We start from the raw sequence: 16,300 nt of genomic DNA, 5'->3' as shown, positions 1-16,300 counted from the left end.
GCATGTGTGGCTCAGTTGGTAGAGCTTGACACTTGCAGGGTTGTGGGTTCGATTCCCACGGGGGACAAGTACAAACAAATAAGAACATGTATGCACTCACTACTGTAAGTCACTCTGGATACGTTTTTTAAAAAGAAGGAAGCCAATGAGAACCAAACCAAACATAAAGTGTGTCCTAAATTGCTCCCTATATAGTGCACTACTCTTGACCAGAGCCCATGGGCCACTATAAAGGGAATAGGATGCCATTTGGGACTCTGTTAACGAGGGGGTCTGAGCTGGGGCCTGGGGTAAGAACTCCCAACTGTGGGATAAACTCCCTCAGATACCGACCCGCAAATCTGCTTATTTCAGAGTTTTAGAGCTACATGGCAAGAGTTTACAACAACAACAAACCATACCTCATTTGAACTAAAACACATAGAGAAGATAGTGTTGGTATCACCAAGGTTTATAAATTCAATTCCCCCATGGGCCACATAGTATGCTGAATATTTGCATATAACCATTAAAGCCAAATTAGTTCATAATAAAACCTAATTTGAACCAAACACAAGTGAGAAAGGAAAGAAAGGAAGATAGGTTTAGCAATATCAAGGGTTTGTAAGTTCGATTCCCACCATGGGCCACATATAGTATGCTGAGTATGTACATTTACTGTAAGTCCCTTCGGATAAATAACCACTCAAATCAAATTAGTTCCTAATATAATAAAAGTCTGCGCAATTAGTGATTTGTTTTGTTTTCCATGAACCTCTAAAAACCCTCTTAATGATCTGTCCTTTCTCCTTAAATGTTACTTCCTGACTTCAAAAGACTTTAAAAGAAATCACATTACAACAACAACAAAGTCATTTGATGGAAAAAGTGCCTATGAATAGTCTTGACATCCCTTAGAACAGTCGTAATGGTCGTTCCTCAGCTCAACTTCTCTATAATGACTGCGTCCGAAATGACACCCTTTACCTACATAGTGCATTACTTCTGACCAGAGCCCTAGGGTGTTATTTAGTATTCAACCAGTGACAGAGTTAAGAGGAAGACCAAAGGGGGCATATTTAACTGAGCCATCTTAGATTTGTCTTAGATGTTTCTGACAGGCAGGGACATCTAAACCTGAGGAGATCATGATATTAAACACAGATTATAAGATTATGAATTAAACACAGTGTAATAATCCAGACAAACATGCATTGCAGAGGAACCTCATTTCGGACCGTGGTTGGTCTGGATTCTGGAAGGCACATTTGTGTGTCCCAAATGGCACCCTATTTCCTATATAGTGTACTACCTTTGACCAGGGCCCATAGGGCTCTGGGGCCTCAAATATAACCTTTGTGTATATTTTACACTAAATATCTGCATGTGCCATTTCTGAAAAGACTGCACATGCACAAAAATATTGAGATTTATAAACTTGGCATACGCATGTTTCCCATTATAAATCAAACCTGTCATAAAACTGTGCATGCGTGAACGAGCATCATAACTCTGCCTGAAAAATGGCCATCATTCACCATTTATGGTGACAATAACGCCCTTATTTGGTGTATACTTCGGAGGTATTGGAATTAGGCCAACACAGTATCTAAAGGAAATAGCAATGGTGAACTTGATCAAATGTCTTTGGAGGTGTTGGCAGAATGTTTTCTTTTGCAGTAACATTTGCTGTAGCCTATCTGACCGCTTCTGAAATACAAAAACATTTGCAAATTGTTGTTGACCTATCAACAAATCACTTGAATTTGAATGTACTTTTTTTCCGAAGCGAAATAGGCTACATTACCCACAAATTCTAAAGCATTGTCTACTCGTTTAATTTTTTTTTACTCGAGTAGGCTATACTTACAGTGGTAGTAGTCTACACACTTCACTGCAAAATATCAACTGTCTGAACATTCACCTGTTAAATTCTACTGTATGTTATAAACCATCCTCACTTTCTCAGAGCAAGGAGAGCAACAACTTGAAATTATAATAGCCTATCTAATAGGCCCAATTAAATGAGAGATGCGCATGGTAATTTGTTTTATGGCTACTTCGGGAATATGAACTCATCATGGCCATAAAATATGAGGAATTTATTCTGCAATCGTTATGATGTACAGTGCATTCAGAAAGTATGCAGACCCTTTGACTTTTTCAAAAACAACAAAAATTACAGCCTGAATTTAAAATCGATTAAATGTAGATTTTTTTTGTCACTGTCATACACACAATACTCCATAATGTCAAATGGGAATTCTGTTTTTGGAATTTTTTACTAATTAATAAAAAATGAAAAGCTGAAAAGCTGAAATTGACTCAATAAGTATTCAACCCCTTTGTTATGACAAGCCTAAATCAGTTCAGGAGGAAACATTTGCTTAACAAGTCACATAATAAATTGCATGGGCTTAATCTGTGTCCAATAATAGTGTTTAACATGATTTTTTAATGACTACCTCATCTCTGTATCCCACATATACAATTATCTGTAGGGTCCCTCAGTCGAGCAGTGAATTTCAAACACAGATTCAACCACAAAGACCAGGGAGGTTTTCCAATGCTTTGCAAAGAAGGGCACCTATTGGTAGATTGGAAAAAATAAAAAAGCAGAAATTGAATATCCCTTTGAATATACCTTTGAGCATGGTTAGTAAGTTATTCATTACACTTTGGATGGTGTATCAATAAACTCAGTCACTACAAAGATACAGGTGTCCTTCCTAACTCAGTTGCCGGAGAGGAAGGAAACCACTCAGGGATTTCACCATGAGGCCAATGGTGACTTTAAAACAATTACAGAGTTGAATGGCTGTGATAGGAGAAAACTGAGGATGGATCAACAACATTGTAGTTACTCCACAATACTAACCTAATTTACAGAGTGAAAAGAAGGAGGCCTGTACAGAATACAAATATTAAAAACATGCATCCTGTTTGCAACAAGGAACTAAAGTAATACTGCAAAAATGTGGCAAAGCAATTAGCTTTTATTCCTGTTTGGGTCAAATCCAATATAACACATTACTGACTACCACTTTCCATGATTTCAAGCATAGTGGTGGCTGCATCATGTTATGGGTATGCTTATAATCGTTAAGGACCGGGGAGTTTTCCTAGAGAAAAACCTGGTTCAGTATGCTTTCCAACAGACACTGGGAGATGAATTCACCTTTCAGCAGGACAATAACCTAAAGCACAAGGCCAACTCTACACCGGAGTTGTTAACCAAGAAGACAGAGAATGTTCCTGAGTGGCCGAGTTACAGTTTCGACTTAAATCTGTTTGAAAATCTTTGGTAAAAACCTGAAAATGGTTGTCTAGCAATGATCAACAACCAATTTGACAGACTTTGAATAATTTTTTTGAGAATAATGGGCAAATGTTGCACAATCCAGGTCTGGAAAGCTCTTAGAGACTTGCACAAAAATACTAACAGCTGTAATTGCTGCCAAAGGTGATTCTGACATGTATTGACATCTACTTATGTAAACAAGATATATTAGTTATATATTTTTACAAATGTTATAATTTTTCTTCCACTTTGACATTACAGAGTATTTACAGAGTATTTTTGATCGTTGTCAAAACATGACAATTATATCCAGTTTAATCCCACTTTGTAACAAAACAAAATGTGGAAAAAGTCAAGGGTTGTGAACACTTCATGAAAGCACTGTATGTATGATATATTATGTTTATAAACTGCGCTTTGGATCGGATTGCATGAAGCAAAATACTTGAAATAGCTTATCTATTTACTCGGCAACTGGGAAGACGGTCCAGTTAAATGAGAGATGGGACAAATGGTAGCCTATCCTAACTATCCTAACCTATCCTAACTAATTCGCAAGTATGAAACCATCACAGTCAGAAAAGGTGAGGAATGTATTTTGCAATGATCATGGAAATGAAATAAATATAGGAAATAGATACCTATTTCTAATCATTTTAGAATGCAAAGATAAAATAAATCGATTTTAGCTGTTCTTACTTATGATAAATGATTGCATCTTGTTATCATATTTAGCTACCTGTTTATTGTTATGAATAAGAGTGTTAACAAATATTTACCTACCTGTTTTATTGTTATGAATAAGAGTGTTAACAAATATTTACCTACCTGTTTTATTGTTATAAATAAGTGTCATGCTATATTTAGCTACCTGTTTTATTGTTATGAATAAGTGTCATGATATATTTAGCTACCTGTTTTATTGTTATGAAAAAGTGTCATGATATATTTAGCTACCTGTTATGTTATGAATAAGTGTCATCATATATTTATTTACCTGTTTTATTGTTATGAATAAGTGTCATCATATATTTAGCTACCTGTTTTATTGTTATGAATAAGTGTCATCATATATTTAGCTACCTGTTTTATTGTTATGAATAAGTGTCATCATATATTTAGCTACCTGTTATGTTATGAATAAGTGTCATCATATATTTATTTACCTGTTTTATTGTTATGAATAAGTGTCATCATATATTTAGCTACCTGTTTTATTGTTATGAATAAGAGTGTCATATATTTAGCTACCTGTTTTATTGTTATGAATAAGAGTGTCATATATTTAGCTACCTGTTTTATTGTTATGAATAAGAGTGTCATATATTTAGCTACCTGTTTTATTGTTATGAATAAGAGTGTCATATTTAGCTACCTGTTTTATTGTTATGAATAAGTGTCATCATATATTTATTTACCTGTTTTATTGTTATGAATAAGTGTCATCATATATTTAGCTACCTGTTTTATTGTTATGATTAAGAGTGTCATCACAAGGCTACTACTTGGCAATTGCTTTCTTGCAATGCAATACGTCAACCACTAGAAACAGTGCGTACACATGGTCTAAAGTTTGCGGGAGGATAAGCACATTCTCAAGTTTCGTTTTTATAAATGCCAACTTTTGCGTGAAAACTGGCGCACGTGTTTTGACGCATATTTTGTACAAACGCAAAGTTCATAAATGAGGACCCTGGTCAAAAGTAGTGCACTATAAAGGGAATAGGGTGCCATTTGGAACGTAACCTTGGTGTGGTTGGAGACAGAGGTCACTTCTTTTAGGGACTAAACCCCCTGAAGGCCTGAGTCTTGCATTCATCACAATGAACCCCTGTAGCACACTCAGCTTCCTGTGCTAATCATGCAGCGAGCCACAGCACCAGATCGACTTTCAAATTAGAGCCACTGACTAACACTGCTTGTGTCCCAAATGGCATCCTATTCCCTATATAGTACACCGCTTTTGACCAGGCCCTGGTCAAAGTAGTGCACTATGAATATGGTGCCATTTGGGAGTCACTACTGAGTGCTGATGCAACTGGGGAGTAGTTGAGCCACTCGCTCTGACAGGGTAACCTGGGCAACCTAAGGAATGGTGAGAGGGGGGAGCCACATAATGAGAATTACAATGGTTGCCTTGCCGTGTGCACACAGTGGAATTGGGCATGTATTAGATTTTAAATGAATTTCAATGGGGAGTTCACTGGCCAAGTCAAAATAACATTCCCTTTGGTAGTGGTTCTGAGGATAGCCACATGGAAGGAGGTGTTATATAACAATACAAAATAAAGGTTTTATCCTCTACTGTTTAGCCTATTCGTCTTTGCTTCTTTTGCTGCTTACCCGGAAAAGATAATGCCGTTGGAGGAGATAAAGTATCATATCATCAAGCTTCCTCAATTACAAGCATTGCACATTGTAAAGCAACACAACACAGTTTATTATAGAACTTTATGTACAGCAGTCTAAAGAGGGTAAAAGAAGAAAAGGGGCTGTGCAAGGATCTTTGAGTACACTGAATGGTGACACACAGCACTGCTCTCCATGAACAGAACAGGGACTGTATAATCAAACCCTTGCATCTTGGTGGCAGGCAAGATAGTGACGTTCCTCATATGCGGCAAAGGAAGGAGTGAGCTTGGTCATATTCATTTGGACCAAAAGGAAGAAAACAGACTGAAACAGGGAAGGACTACCTGAGCTTGTCCAATAACAAACATAAATTTTTCTTTTCCATTGCTAAATGTTTTGCTACGGTATGCACTAATGAATACGACCCTGGGCTGGTAAGCTGTTATACAATCGGTATGGACCACTGGTCAGGCAGGGAGACTGGTTCGACAATCCAATGTAGGGATAATTTAGTTTGGTTTGAAATTCAGGCATCACTGTACATTGGTTGGAAGAGCACCGGTAGACCTAACTCAGGGATGGGGAACTGGCACGTGGATCAATTTCCCCAAAATAACTAAATTATAAATAATAAAACTCAGTTAGGGTCTCAACTTACTGTTGCGAGGTAGAGTAGTGGAATACACAAGGTACAATTTAGAAATTTGGTTGTGCATCAACAGTTTTTCTCTTGTTATGTCATAAGTCACTCATTTAGGCCATGTCAGCTAACATTTTTTAGATGAGTAAATTAGTCTAGTCGCCAACTATCTAAATTTGTAGTAATCAAGGTCGAATTAGAGCCCAGGGGGCCCCCATTATTTTGTTAGTCAACTCAGATAGAATATTAAAAACTGCTAACATTTCTCTCCACCCTATGGCAAAATGAATAGAATTGAAGGAAATTAGCTGAAAACTGCTCATTTTTCTCTCCGTCCCATGGCAAAATGAGTAGAATTGCACGAAATGAACACGAAAATGTACAAATTTACATGAAATTAGTTATAAAATAGCTACATATTCTCTACACCCCATGGCAAAATGTGTAAAATTGCACGAAATTAAGGAGGGGGAGTAACTGCGGCTCCTCATCATGAATTCAGATTTTCTGTGGCCTCCACCCTCATCAAAGTTGCCCATCTCTGGCCTAACCGATGAGGATTATTAACATAATACAGATCATAATAGATTAAATAGATAAACTCTTTCCCTGATCCATGAGACTATATTCTGTTCCATTTGTTCTGAAGACGCATGCGGCCACAGCCACACCACAAGAAACAAATTATTTTCATATCATTGTGTTCTGCTGGTGTGTGTGGGACAAATCACAGTCCATGTCTGTGTCCCAAATGGCACCATATTCCTCTATAGAACCCTGGTCAAAACTAGTGCACTAAATATGGAATAGGGTGTCATTTGGTACACAGCCCATATGGGACGGGGGCAGAACTAAGTGTTGCAGGAGCAGGAAGGACAGCTGTAAAATTGCAAATAAATACATCACATAAACAACAATTAGTCCACAATGTAATACATTTGCAACAAGGCTGAACAAGCCCTCTCTAGCCTCTCTCCACTAAATAAAAATCAAGCCAAGCGTAGATTTTCTAAACAACTTTAGGAGAGTAAGAGCCTTGAGCTTCATCTGTGTGCGGTGTTTGCTAATGATTTCAAGCCGTTCTTTCTTGAAGTTCTGTGGGTTACTAGATCTGCTCTCTCCTCGCCAGCAATTTTTCTCCAACAGGAAGAGCATCTTATGTCAATAAGAGAAGCAGCACAAAGGACTCTGACCCAAAGGAAATAACACACACACACGTCTTGTGTGGTAGTGCTACAGCTGATACATACAAATGCACATATAAAGTATGACTCCCAAATGGTCAAAAAGGGTGTACTATTAGAGAATAGGGTTCAATTTAGGAGGCATACAATAACACATATTGTGTGGTAGGCTAGAGCTGATACACATATACAGTCCCTTCGAAAAATATTCAGACCCCTTGACTTTTTCATCCTTTTGCTCCGTTACAGCCTTATTCCAAAATTGATTAAATAAATATAAATCCTTATCAATCAAAACACAATACCCCATAATGACAATGTGAAAACAAGTTTAGACATTTTTGCTAATAATTTTTGTTAAAAACAATGTATTTACATAAGTATTCAGACCCTTTGCTGTGAAACTTGAAATTGGACTTGGGTGGATCCTGTTTCCATTGATCATCCTTGAGATGTTTATACAACGTGATTGGAGCCCACCTGTGGTAAATTCAATTGATTGGACATGATTTGGAAAGGCACAAACCTTTCTATATAAGGTCCCACAGTTGACAGTGCATGTCAGAGCAAAAAGCAAGCCATGAGGTCGAAGGAATTGTCCGTATATACCTCTGGTACATGATTGTGTTGAGGCAAAGATCTGGGGAAGGGTACAGACACATTTCTGCAACATTGAAGGTCCAAAAGAACACAGTGGCATCCATTATTAAATGGAAGAAGTTTGGAACCACCAAGACTCTTCCTAGAGCTGGCCGCCCGGCCAAACTGAGCAATCGGGGGAGAAGGGCCTTGGTCAGGGAGGTGACCAAGAACCCGATGGTCACTCTGACAGAGCTCCAGAGTTCCTCTGTAGAGATGGGAGAACATTCGAGAAGGACAACCATCTTTGCAGCACTCCACCAATCAGGCCTTTATGGTAGAGTGGCCAGACAGAAGCCACTCCTCAGTAAAAGGCATGACAGCCCGCTTGGAGTTTGCCAAAAGGCATCTAAAGGACTCTGAGACCATGAGAAACAAGATTCGCTGGTCTGATGAAACCAAGATTGAACTCTTTGGCCTGAATGTCAAGTGTCACTTCTGGAGGAAACCTGGCACCATCCCTGCGGTGAAGCATGGCGGTGGCAGCATCATACTGTCGGAATGTTTTTCAGTGGCAGGGACTGGGAGACTAGTCAGGATCGAGGGACAGGTAAACGGAGCAAAGTATAGAGAGGTCCGTGAAGAAAACCTGCTCCAGAGTGCTCAGGAACTCAGACTGGGGCGAAGGTTCACCTTCCAACAGGACCACGACCCTTAGAACACAGCCAAGACAACGCAGAAGTGGCTTCGGGACAAGTCTCTGAATGTCCTTCAGCCAGAGCCCGGACTTGAACCCGATCTAACATCTCTGGAAATACCTGAAAATAGCTGTGCAGCGACTCTCCCCATCCAACCTGACAGAGCTTGAGAGGATCTGCAGAGAAGAATGGGAGAAACTCCCCAAATACAGGTGTTCCAAGCTTGTAGCGTCATACCCAAGAAGACGCAAGGCTGTAATCGCTGCCAAAGGTGCTTCAACAAAGTACTGAGTGAAGGGTCTGAAATGTCTAAAAACCTGTTTTTGCTTTGTCATTATGGGGTATTGTGTGTAGATTGATGAGGGGGGGAAAAACTATTTCATCAATTTTAGAAGGTTGCAACGTAAACAAAATGGGGAAAAAGTCAAGGGGTCTGAATACCTTCTGAATGCACTGTATGCATATACTGTAGACTCTGAACATACTGTACATTCAAATGGGATATCCTCATGTTAAACTGGGTCAATATGTCCTATCCCTTCATATACACTTACTATAGCCTTTCAAACTGCTCCAAACATTTGTGGGTGTTCATTTATATCTATCATTTCAGGGCATAGGGCTGGCAGACCTACTATATCAACGGCTATGTGGATGGACGGTATGTTGATGCAATTAGACACAATAAGCAAAACAGTACACAACTAATTTTGGTTTTATATTGAAGTACTAGGATGAGGATAGGATAAGAATTTGGAAGGAGCTGAGCGGAGGCTGGAGAATACCTGATGCTTTTTGATGCTTAAATGCTTAAATTTAAATGTAAATGAGTGGCCTGGTTCCCACGTGTTGACTACTGCAGTCAGTCTTGTGCTACTATGAAAAAGTACCTGTTTTCATATCCATCAAAAGGCCATGGAATTGGACTGGACAACACTATCTTTTCATGGCTTGAATGTGTTTAGAAGCTATAAGGTTCTGGTCAAAAGTAGTGCCCTATATAGGGAGCCATTTGGGATGCATCCAGTGTCTTTACTGTCACCCAGAGGTGAAGATGCCACCAAAATATGGCAAGTAGTGGATGTAATACATTGATAAATGGGAGACCACACACCCCCATACACACACTAATTGCATCTAGGAATATGCAGCTTTTGGGATTTTGGGGCTCTGTGAGGATTGAATTGTGTCTCTCATCATGGTAAAGTAAATGTAAATTACACTTAAATGGCTGTGTGGATACAAATTGTAGGTTATCGGCTATCCGGCTCGAAACAAGTGATAATGGTATGGCATTAATGGTAAAACGGAGTGAAAGTTAGGCCTAGATTATCTGTTTTGAAGTGAGCTTTGCTACCGAATGTGACAGAGAGCTATCACCAGTGAAGAAGAGTGTCTTCATTCTTAAAATGGCACCATATTGCATACTCTACTCCCCAAAGCGTACCACATTATGAGTCATAATACCCATAAAACCTACCATACATTTTTCCCATAGGGGATTTTTAGAAACATTTAAAATAAGGGCTGTGTTTTGTGTAGGCTTACCCTGGTGTTTCATTTTGATAACCATGTAAATCTCTTTCGGACAAGGTGACTTTTATCAATGTATTTGCCTGTATTTACCCCCCAAAATGAAATGCTAATTAGCTGCTAATGTGGCTATCATAAAGAAGTACAAATGCCAGGATGATCTGGACGAGACTGACGAATTGAGGCAAAGGTAAGAACCTCTGGATTTACCATCTTTTAGCGAAATGTAGTAATTAATACATTTGCTACATTTCTTTAAATGGACAATTCTGTGAACTGTCTTGTGACAGTTCTAAATTGACACAATACCTGTTGGCAAAGGTGTCAGATAGAGATGACGTGCAGTAGCTTGCAGATTTGTACGTCTACTTGGATACTAATTAGCAATTTTCGAATCTGAGAGTAAATAGAGCCAAATATATTGATTAAAGTCACCTTGTCTGAGATGTACATGGTTATTAAAACATCATGCCAGGGTAAGCCTACACGAAACAAAGCCATTAAGTATTTCTAAAATCCTCTACGTGAAAAATAAATGTTTGGAACCATTACCCTTTTTGACCACTAGGTTTTATGGGTATTATGACACCTCCACTGTAGGGCTCTCGTCAAAAGCAGTGTACTATAGGGAATAGGGTGCCATTTGGGTTGCAGACAGTGTCATCATTCCACCTCAGTTGGTCATGCTGACATCAGAGGAGGGGAGGTGGAGACCAGAGTATTTTTGACTCACCAAGTTAAGTCTCTTTGGCGCTGAATACTGTACTTCTTTGGCTTCCTGTAGTTGAAGGATATTCTCAGGAGCAAAGTTTACCACCCTGCAAAGTCATAAATGGGAACATTCCTAAATTGCCAAGAAAAATTAAGGATTACAGCTTTTATTACGTCAAATTTGTCATTGAACTCCTAAATGTATTTGTGTGCGGCTACATTTTTAAACTTTAGGTGCACACATGCTCCTTGTAAAAATTGGTCAGCGTAGAGCCCTGGTATGCTGAAGTTTAACCATCACTGCATCTAAGGTGTCATATCAGTGTATTTCTCATGCATATGAAGGTCTCACAATAAAATGCCCTATTCACACTCAATGAAGACAACAATCACAGGCTATTTGAGATCATTGAAACTAGAGGAGTTGTCCTTAAACAGCAGCTACACTTGCTCAAATAAGCTCTACAATTTCAATAGTGTTTGTCAAATATGTCCCCATAACAAAACATGCAAATTCAGTTGAACCAGTTCCAGCTGATTTATTTAGTTTTGTCAAGATACAGCCTTCAGCATGACGACACGTAACGCAGATGATCCATTTAAGAGTAGCCTATATTGCACAAAATAATGAAGAAAACAATATGTGCCATTAAGATGATAAAATGCAAGAAAATGCAGTTTCACACCTGCTATCTGGGACCCATTCACACCGATATACATAAACTCCTAACTTTACTATTTTACAGAACATATACAATCTTGAATCTAGTACCAGCAATGAGGTCTATATTCCCCAATTGCAATTTAACTCCTTAAAAACGCCCCAAATCTGATCTAGTTCTGTACATACATAGCTTAAAATAAACGCAAGGCTGAGATGCAAATTGATATTGTTTTTTAACCCTAGCGTGCTAAACTAAAATGAAACCGGGTAGAACTAGAAGTGCCTGGGAAAAAATCTCACTGAAAGCACAGTAAGTACATTCCCTTAGTTTAACTGTACAAAAATATGCCTGAAAATATTTTACTTTTTTTTTTTTTTAAGATGAGGTATGTTGGTTATGTATCAAAATGCTGCTTCCTGCCATACCTGTGTTCTACAGCGGGTTTAGCCTACTTTTCCATACCAGTAGGGATTCGGAACTGATAAGAAAAAAACTGTTTTGTGAAATACAGAAAAAACACATAAAACCTTTTGAAAAGTTACACATCCTGAATGAACAGTGTCTCAGATTTAGCCTCGGATCTGCCCAGTCGTGTTTTCAGACCCCAAGTGGTTACAAGTAGGATGGGAATGCATAGTTCAGATTCTACTCTTTGTGGTCCACTTTTAATTTGAGCAGTTTCACTGCAGACCCGAAGAAATTCCATAAAACCCTGTCAGGGTGACATGAATGTCACATTTTTTTTGCAATGGTACCACATTGTAACTAATCTTGGTTCAGTTCATGGAGGACCCCCTCCTTCCCTCCATGGTAATAACAGCGCTGGGGAGGGAACCGGCTGATCATAACGCTGTCCCACCGACTACCAGAGAATGACTCCTTCTGTACTTAGTTAACTAGTAGGTAAATACCAAATCTGAAAAGTTAGCCTCAAGCCAATCCCCTGCGATCATTTCGCTCAGCTCGGGGGTGCAATAGTCTGGGAATTCAAAGTGAGAGCTGAGGCTGCCCTCACTGAAAGAGTCCAAGTCCTTATCCACAAAGGAAAGAGACAGATTCCCTGAATTCGAGTTCCCCAGCTCCGCTCCGTGAGCACAGGATGCTAAATTTAAACTGAAGTCAACCAGTAAATCATCCGCGTCTTCGCTGGACGAGCTGGACACGGACCTGAATGAAGATGCTGGTGAGAGTGAAGCAGGACAAGTTGTGCTCTGCTTGGTAATGTTCTTGAAATTGTAGAACAGTCTGTTGGAAGCTGTGTTCGGATTCCGGGACTCATCGTACATGCTCGCGCCCTCCGTCTCGGCAGTGGAGCTCAAAGTGGGGCTCGCGGGCACTTTGGCGATGTTGTACGGTATCGGTTCCTCGTCTTCCTCCACTTTAATCCGAGAGGACAGCTCCTCCTCGTAGTCCTCTTCGTCATCCTCATCGTCAGTATATTCCCGTTTTACGGACTTGCTAGTAGTTTTAAAGCTGGTGAAAACATAGTCGTAGCGAGGGTCGTGAGACGGTCTCGTTTTCACCACCTTGGTAGTTTTCAATTTAGTGAATTTCTTACTGGGAGCTTTTACATGTTTGAGGCTGGTCTTCTCCGGAGACTGCACCGCTGGTTTAGTGAAACTGTCGAGCTTTGGTTTCTTCTTGGGTCGGTACTTGTAGTCGGGGTAGTCAGCCATGTGTTGTAGCCGGAGCCTCTCGGCTTCCCTGATAAACGGGATCTTTTCACTGTCCTTCAGCAATTTCCACCGCTTTCCAAGTCTTTTGGAGATTTCCGCGTTGTGCATGTCCGGAGACTGCTCCATGATCTTTCTCCTCTCGACTTTCGACCACACCATAAATGCGTTCATGGGTCGTTTGATGTGACCGGTTGCTGTCTTGCACCAGTCAGCTTTCACGGGTTTCAGTGGCACCGGGCTGCACGCCATAATTTCGCTTTCCTCCGTGTCTGTAGCTTCCCTGGACATGCTACTCTCCGTCTCGCTGTGTTCTGTTTGCTGCACCATGTTTCCGTCGTATGTTTCAAAGCCACTGCAGGGTTTCAAATACCCACAGTCACTTTCTGCGAACTCCTTGCTTTGCTAACTAGTTTTTGGTCACTCTACACCTCCAGCTCATTCAAACAACTCTTTTTCAAAGTTATCATCAGCCCTCTTAACTAGTTCTTTGGGCTTTCATTTCGGGTACGTCATTTTTTTAGTACCCAATCACGGCTCTTAACTCCTCCCAGCGGCCGCCAGACATTCTTTTAACCCTTTGCTGCCACGCGAGATTTCATTGGTAGTGGGGGCATGTGGGCAGAATTATTCATGCTGTCTGGATTTATACCTCAGTGGGTGTGCGAGACAGGAATATTGAATGCACTGATGGTAGGGATTAGATGGGAAGATACTACATTGGGAAAGTCAAAAATAAGTGCATCAGTTTTATACAGTCCGCTCCATAAAACAGTATTATTGTATTGCATTGTTTTTAGTGGTGTAAAGTACTTAAGTAAAAATACTTTAAAGTACTACTTAAGTCGTTTTTCAGGGTTTCTGTACTTTAGTATTTATATTTTTGACAACTTTTACACTACATTCCCAAAGACAATAGTGTACTTTTTTACTCCATACATTTCCCTAACACCCAAAAGTACTCTTTACATTTTGAATGCTTATCAAGACAGGAAAATGGTTAGATTTACGCACTTATCAAGAGAACATCCCTGGTCATCCCTACTGCCTCTGATCTGGCAGACTCACTAACACACATGCTTCATTTGTAAATTATGTCTGAGTGTTTGAGTGTGCCACAGGCTATCCGTACATTAAAATAACAAGAAAATGGTGCCATCTGGTTTGCTTAATATAAGGATTTTTTTTATTATTTATAATTTGACTTTTGATACTTAAGTATATTTTAGCAATTACATTTACTTTTGATAGTTACGTATATTTAAAACCAAATACTTTTAGGCTTTTACTCAAGTATGACTATTGGTTACTTTTCCCACCACTGATTGTTATCTCTGGCCAAACAGGTTGCTATATTATGGAATGGATAAGACACTGATGGTGACATCTGACTTCAATAATATATATTATTTAAGCAGTAACCATAAGAGTGTTTATGGTGTGTATTTCACTCTTCTTTTGTTTAACAGACATCTGATGAACACAACATATTTCTTTAATTCCATTCTTTCACTTTTAGATTTGTGTGTATTATTGTGAATTGTTAGATATTACTGCACTGTTGGAGCTAGGAACACAAGCATTTCACTACACCCGCAATAACATCTGCTAAATATGTGTATGTGACCAATACTATGTGATTTGAGGACTATTACTCTTGTGTTATAATGATGTGAATTGAAGCCCTATTGTGTTGAAAACAAAACTGAAGTGTGATTGTCAATCATTTCTATTGTTTGTTACTTTCTTCCCACTGGCAACTGTACTTTTTATGCATTCAGTGACAGACACAGTCCAGGGGAGTGTATTAGTGAGAGAAATATAACGGTACATCTCTATGTACTAACTCTGCATTTATCCCTGAACACGAATCCATTCACAAACAAACACACACACACACACACACACACACACACACACACACACACACACACACACACACACACACACACACACACACACACACACACACACACACACACACACACACACACACACACACACACACACACACACACACACACAGAGAGAGAGACATTATCAAAGACTGGCGCATAGATTGCTGTGTCAAGGAACAGAACAGCCTCTCTCTAAAGACCACCCCAGCATCAGTTCTTATTTGCCCGGTGCCAGATTCCCCTCTTGCAAGGCTTTTTCTAGCTCTCTTTTTGGCCCCTAGAGGGCATTCATTTACCAGCACTCCAGCAAACCCACTCTTCTACTCTACCTTCCCCCCATTCAATCTCATGTGATGGCACATTAGAAATGCAGAGAGAGAGATAGGGGGAAGGGGTAGAGAGGGAGGAGAGCACTCACCAGCATTAATTTTCCTCAGGAAGTACACCGGGTAGTGTGGCAGGACCCAGCTTCAAATGCGTTACCAAAACAGACAGCTCAGGCCCCAATGTTCTCATCAGATTAGGCCTGTTACATATGGCTCACACACACACAGTGACATATTGTCCAGTTTGACAATTTTGCAATAGGTGTGTGTGTGTGTGTGTGTGTGTGGCATATATAGCCGAAACCTAAATAATTGTCTATCTAATTTAGTCATACCTGTCTGAAAGAATGACTAGCTGTTGCTAGCTGAAGTGTTAGCTGGAATTAGCTGAAGTGTTGCATCATATTTGTGTTTATAGCCTTTCATCAGCCCTTTAGTGCTTGTTAGCAACAGCCAAGTTAGTTATGTGGCATGAGAATGCAAAAAGCTATCATCCCATTGTATTAATGTAGTGTAACATATTAATATTTCAAAACAACAACAACAACACCTGGTGCAAAAAACACACAGCTTTCCCAAGTAGCATCAATGATATCCTGTGCTTTGTTAGATTAAGAGCTTTCTTAATATCAAGATGGCATAAAACACAAGTGAAGACTGAAAAGGCAAAGGATTCTATATGTGAATGTTTTCATCTCACTCCACAGTGCTTATCTGTAAGACTGAAAGCAGAGGATCAATACCAGAGCTCTGACTGTGGG

The 16,300-nt window shown here is 39.6% G+C and overlaps 1 protein-coding gene across 1 annotated transcript; it reads right to left on the bottom strand.

Moving 5' to 3' along the window:
* Window positions 1-11,501: 11,501 nt before the first annotated feature.
* On the bottom strand, window positions 11,502-13,854 carry LOC139556116 (transcription factor SOX-11-like). The gene has a single exon (XM_071369659.1). The coding sequence runs from the start codon at window positions 13,643-13,645 to the stop codon at window positions 12,539-12,541; it is 1,107 nt and encodes a 368-aa protein (XP_071225760.1). The 5' UTR covers window positions 13,646-13,854; the 3' UTR covers window positions 11,502-12,538.
* Between the last annotated feature and the right edge of the window lie 2,446 nt (window positions 13,855-16,300).

The sequence above is a fragment of the Salvelinus alpinus genome, chromosome 27, assembly GCF_045679555.1.
Source record: "Salvelinus alpinus chromosome 27, SLU_Salpinus.1, whole genome shotgun sequence".
Classification (NCBI taxonomy): domain Eukaryota; kingdom Metazoa; phylum Chordata; class Actinopteri; order Salmoniformes; family Salmonidae; genus Salvelinus; species Salvelinus alpinus.
The sequence above is the reverse complement of the archived record's forward strand: the minus strand, read 5'-3'. Positions and strand labels throughout refer to the sequence as shown.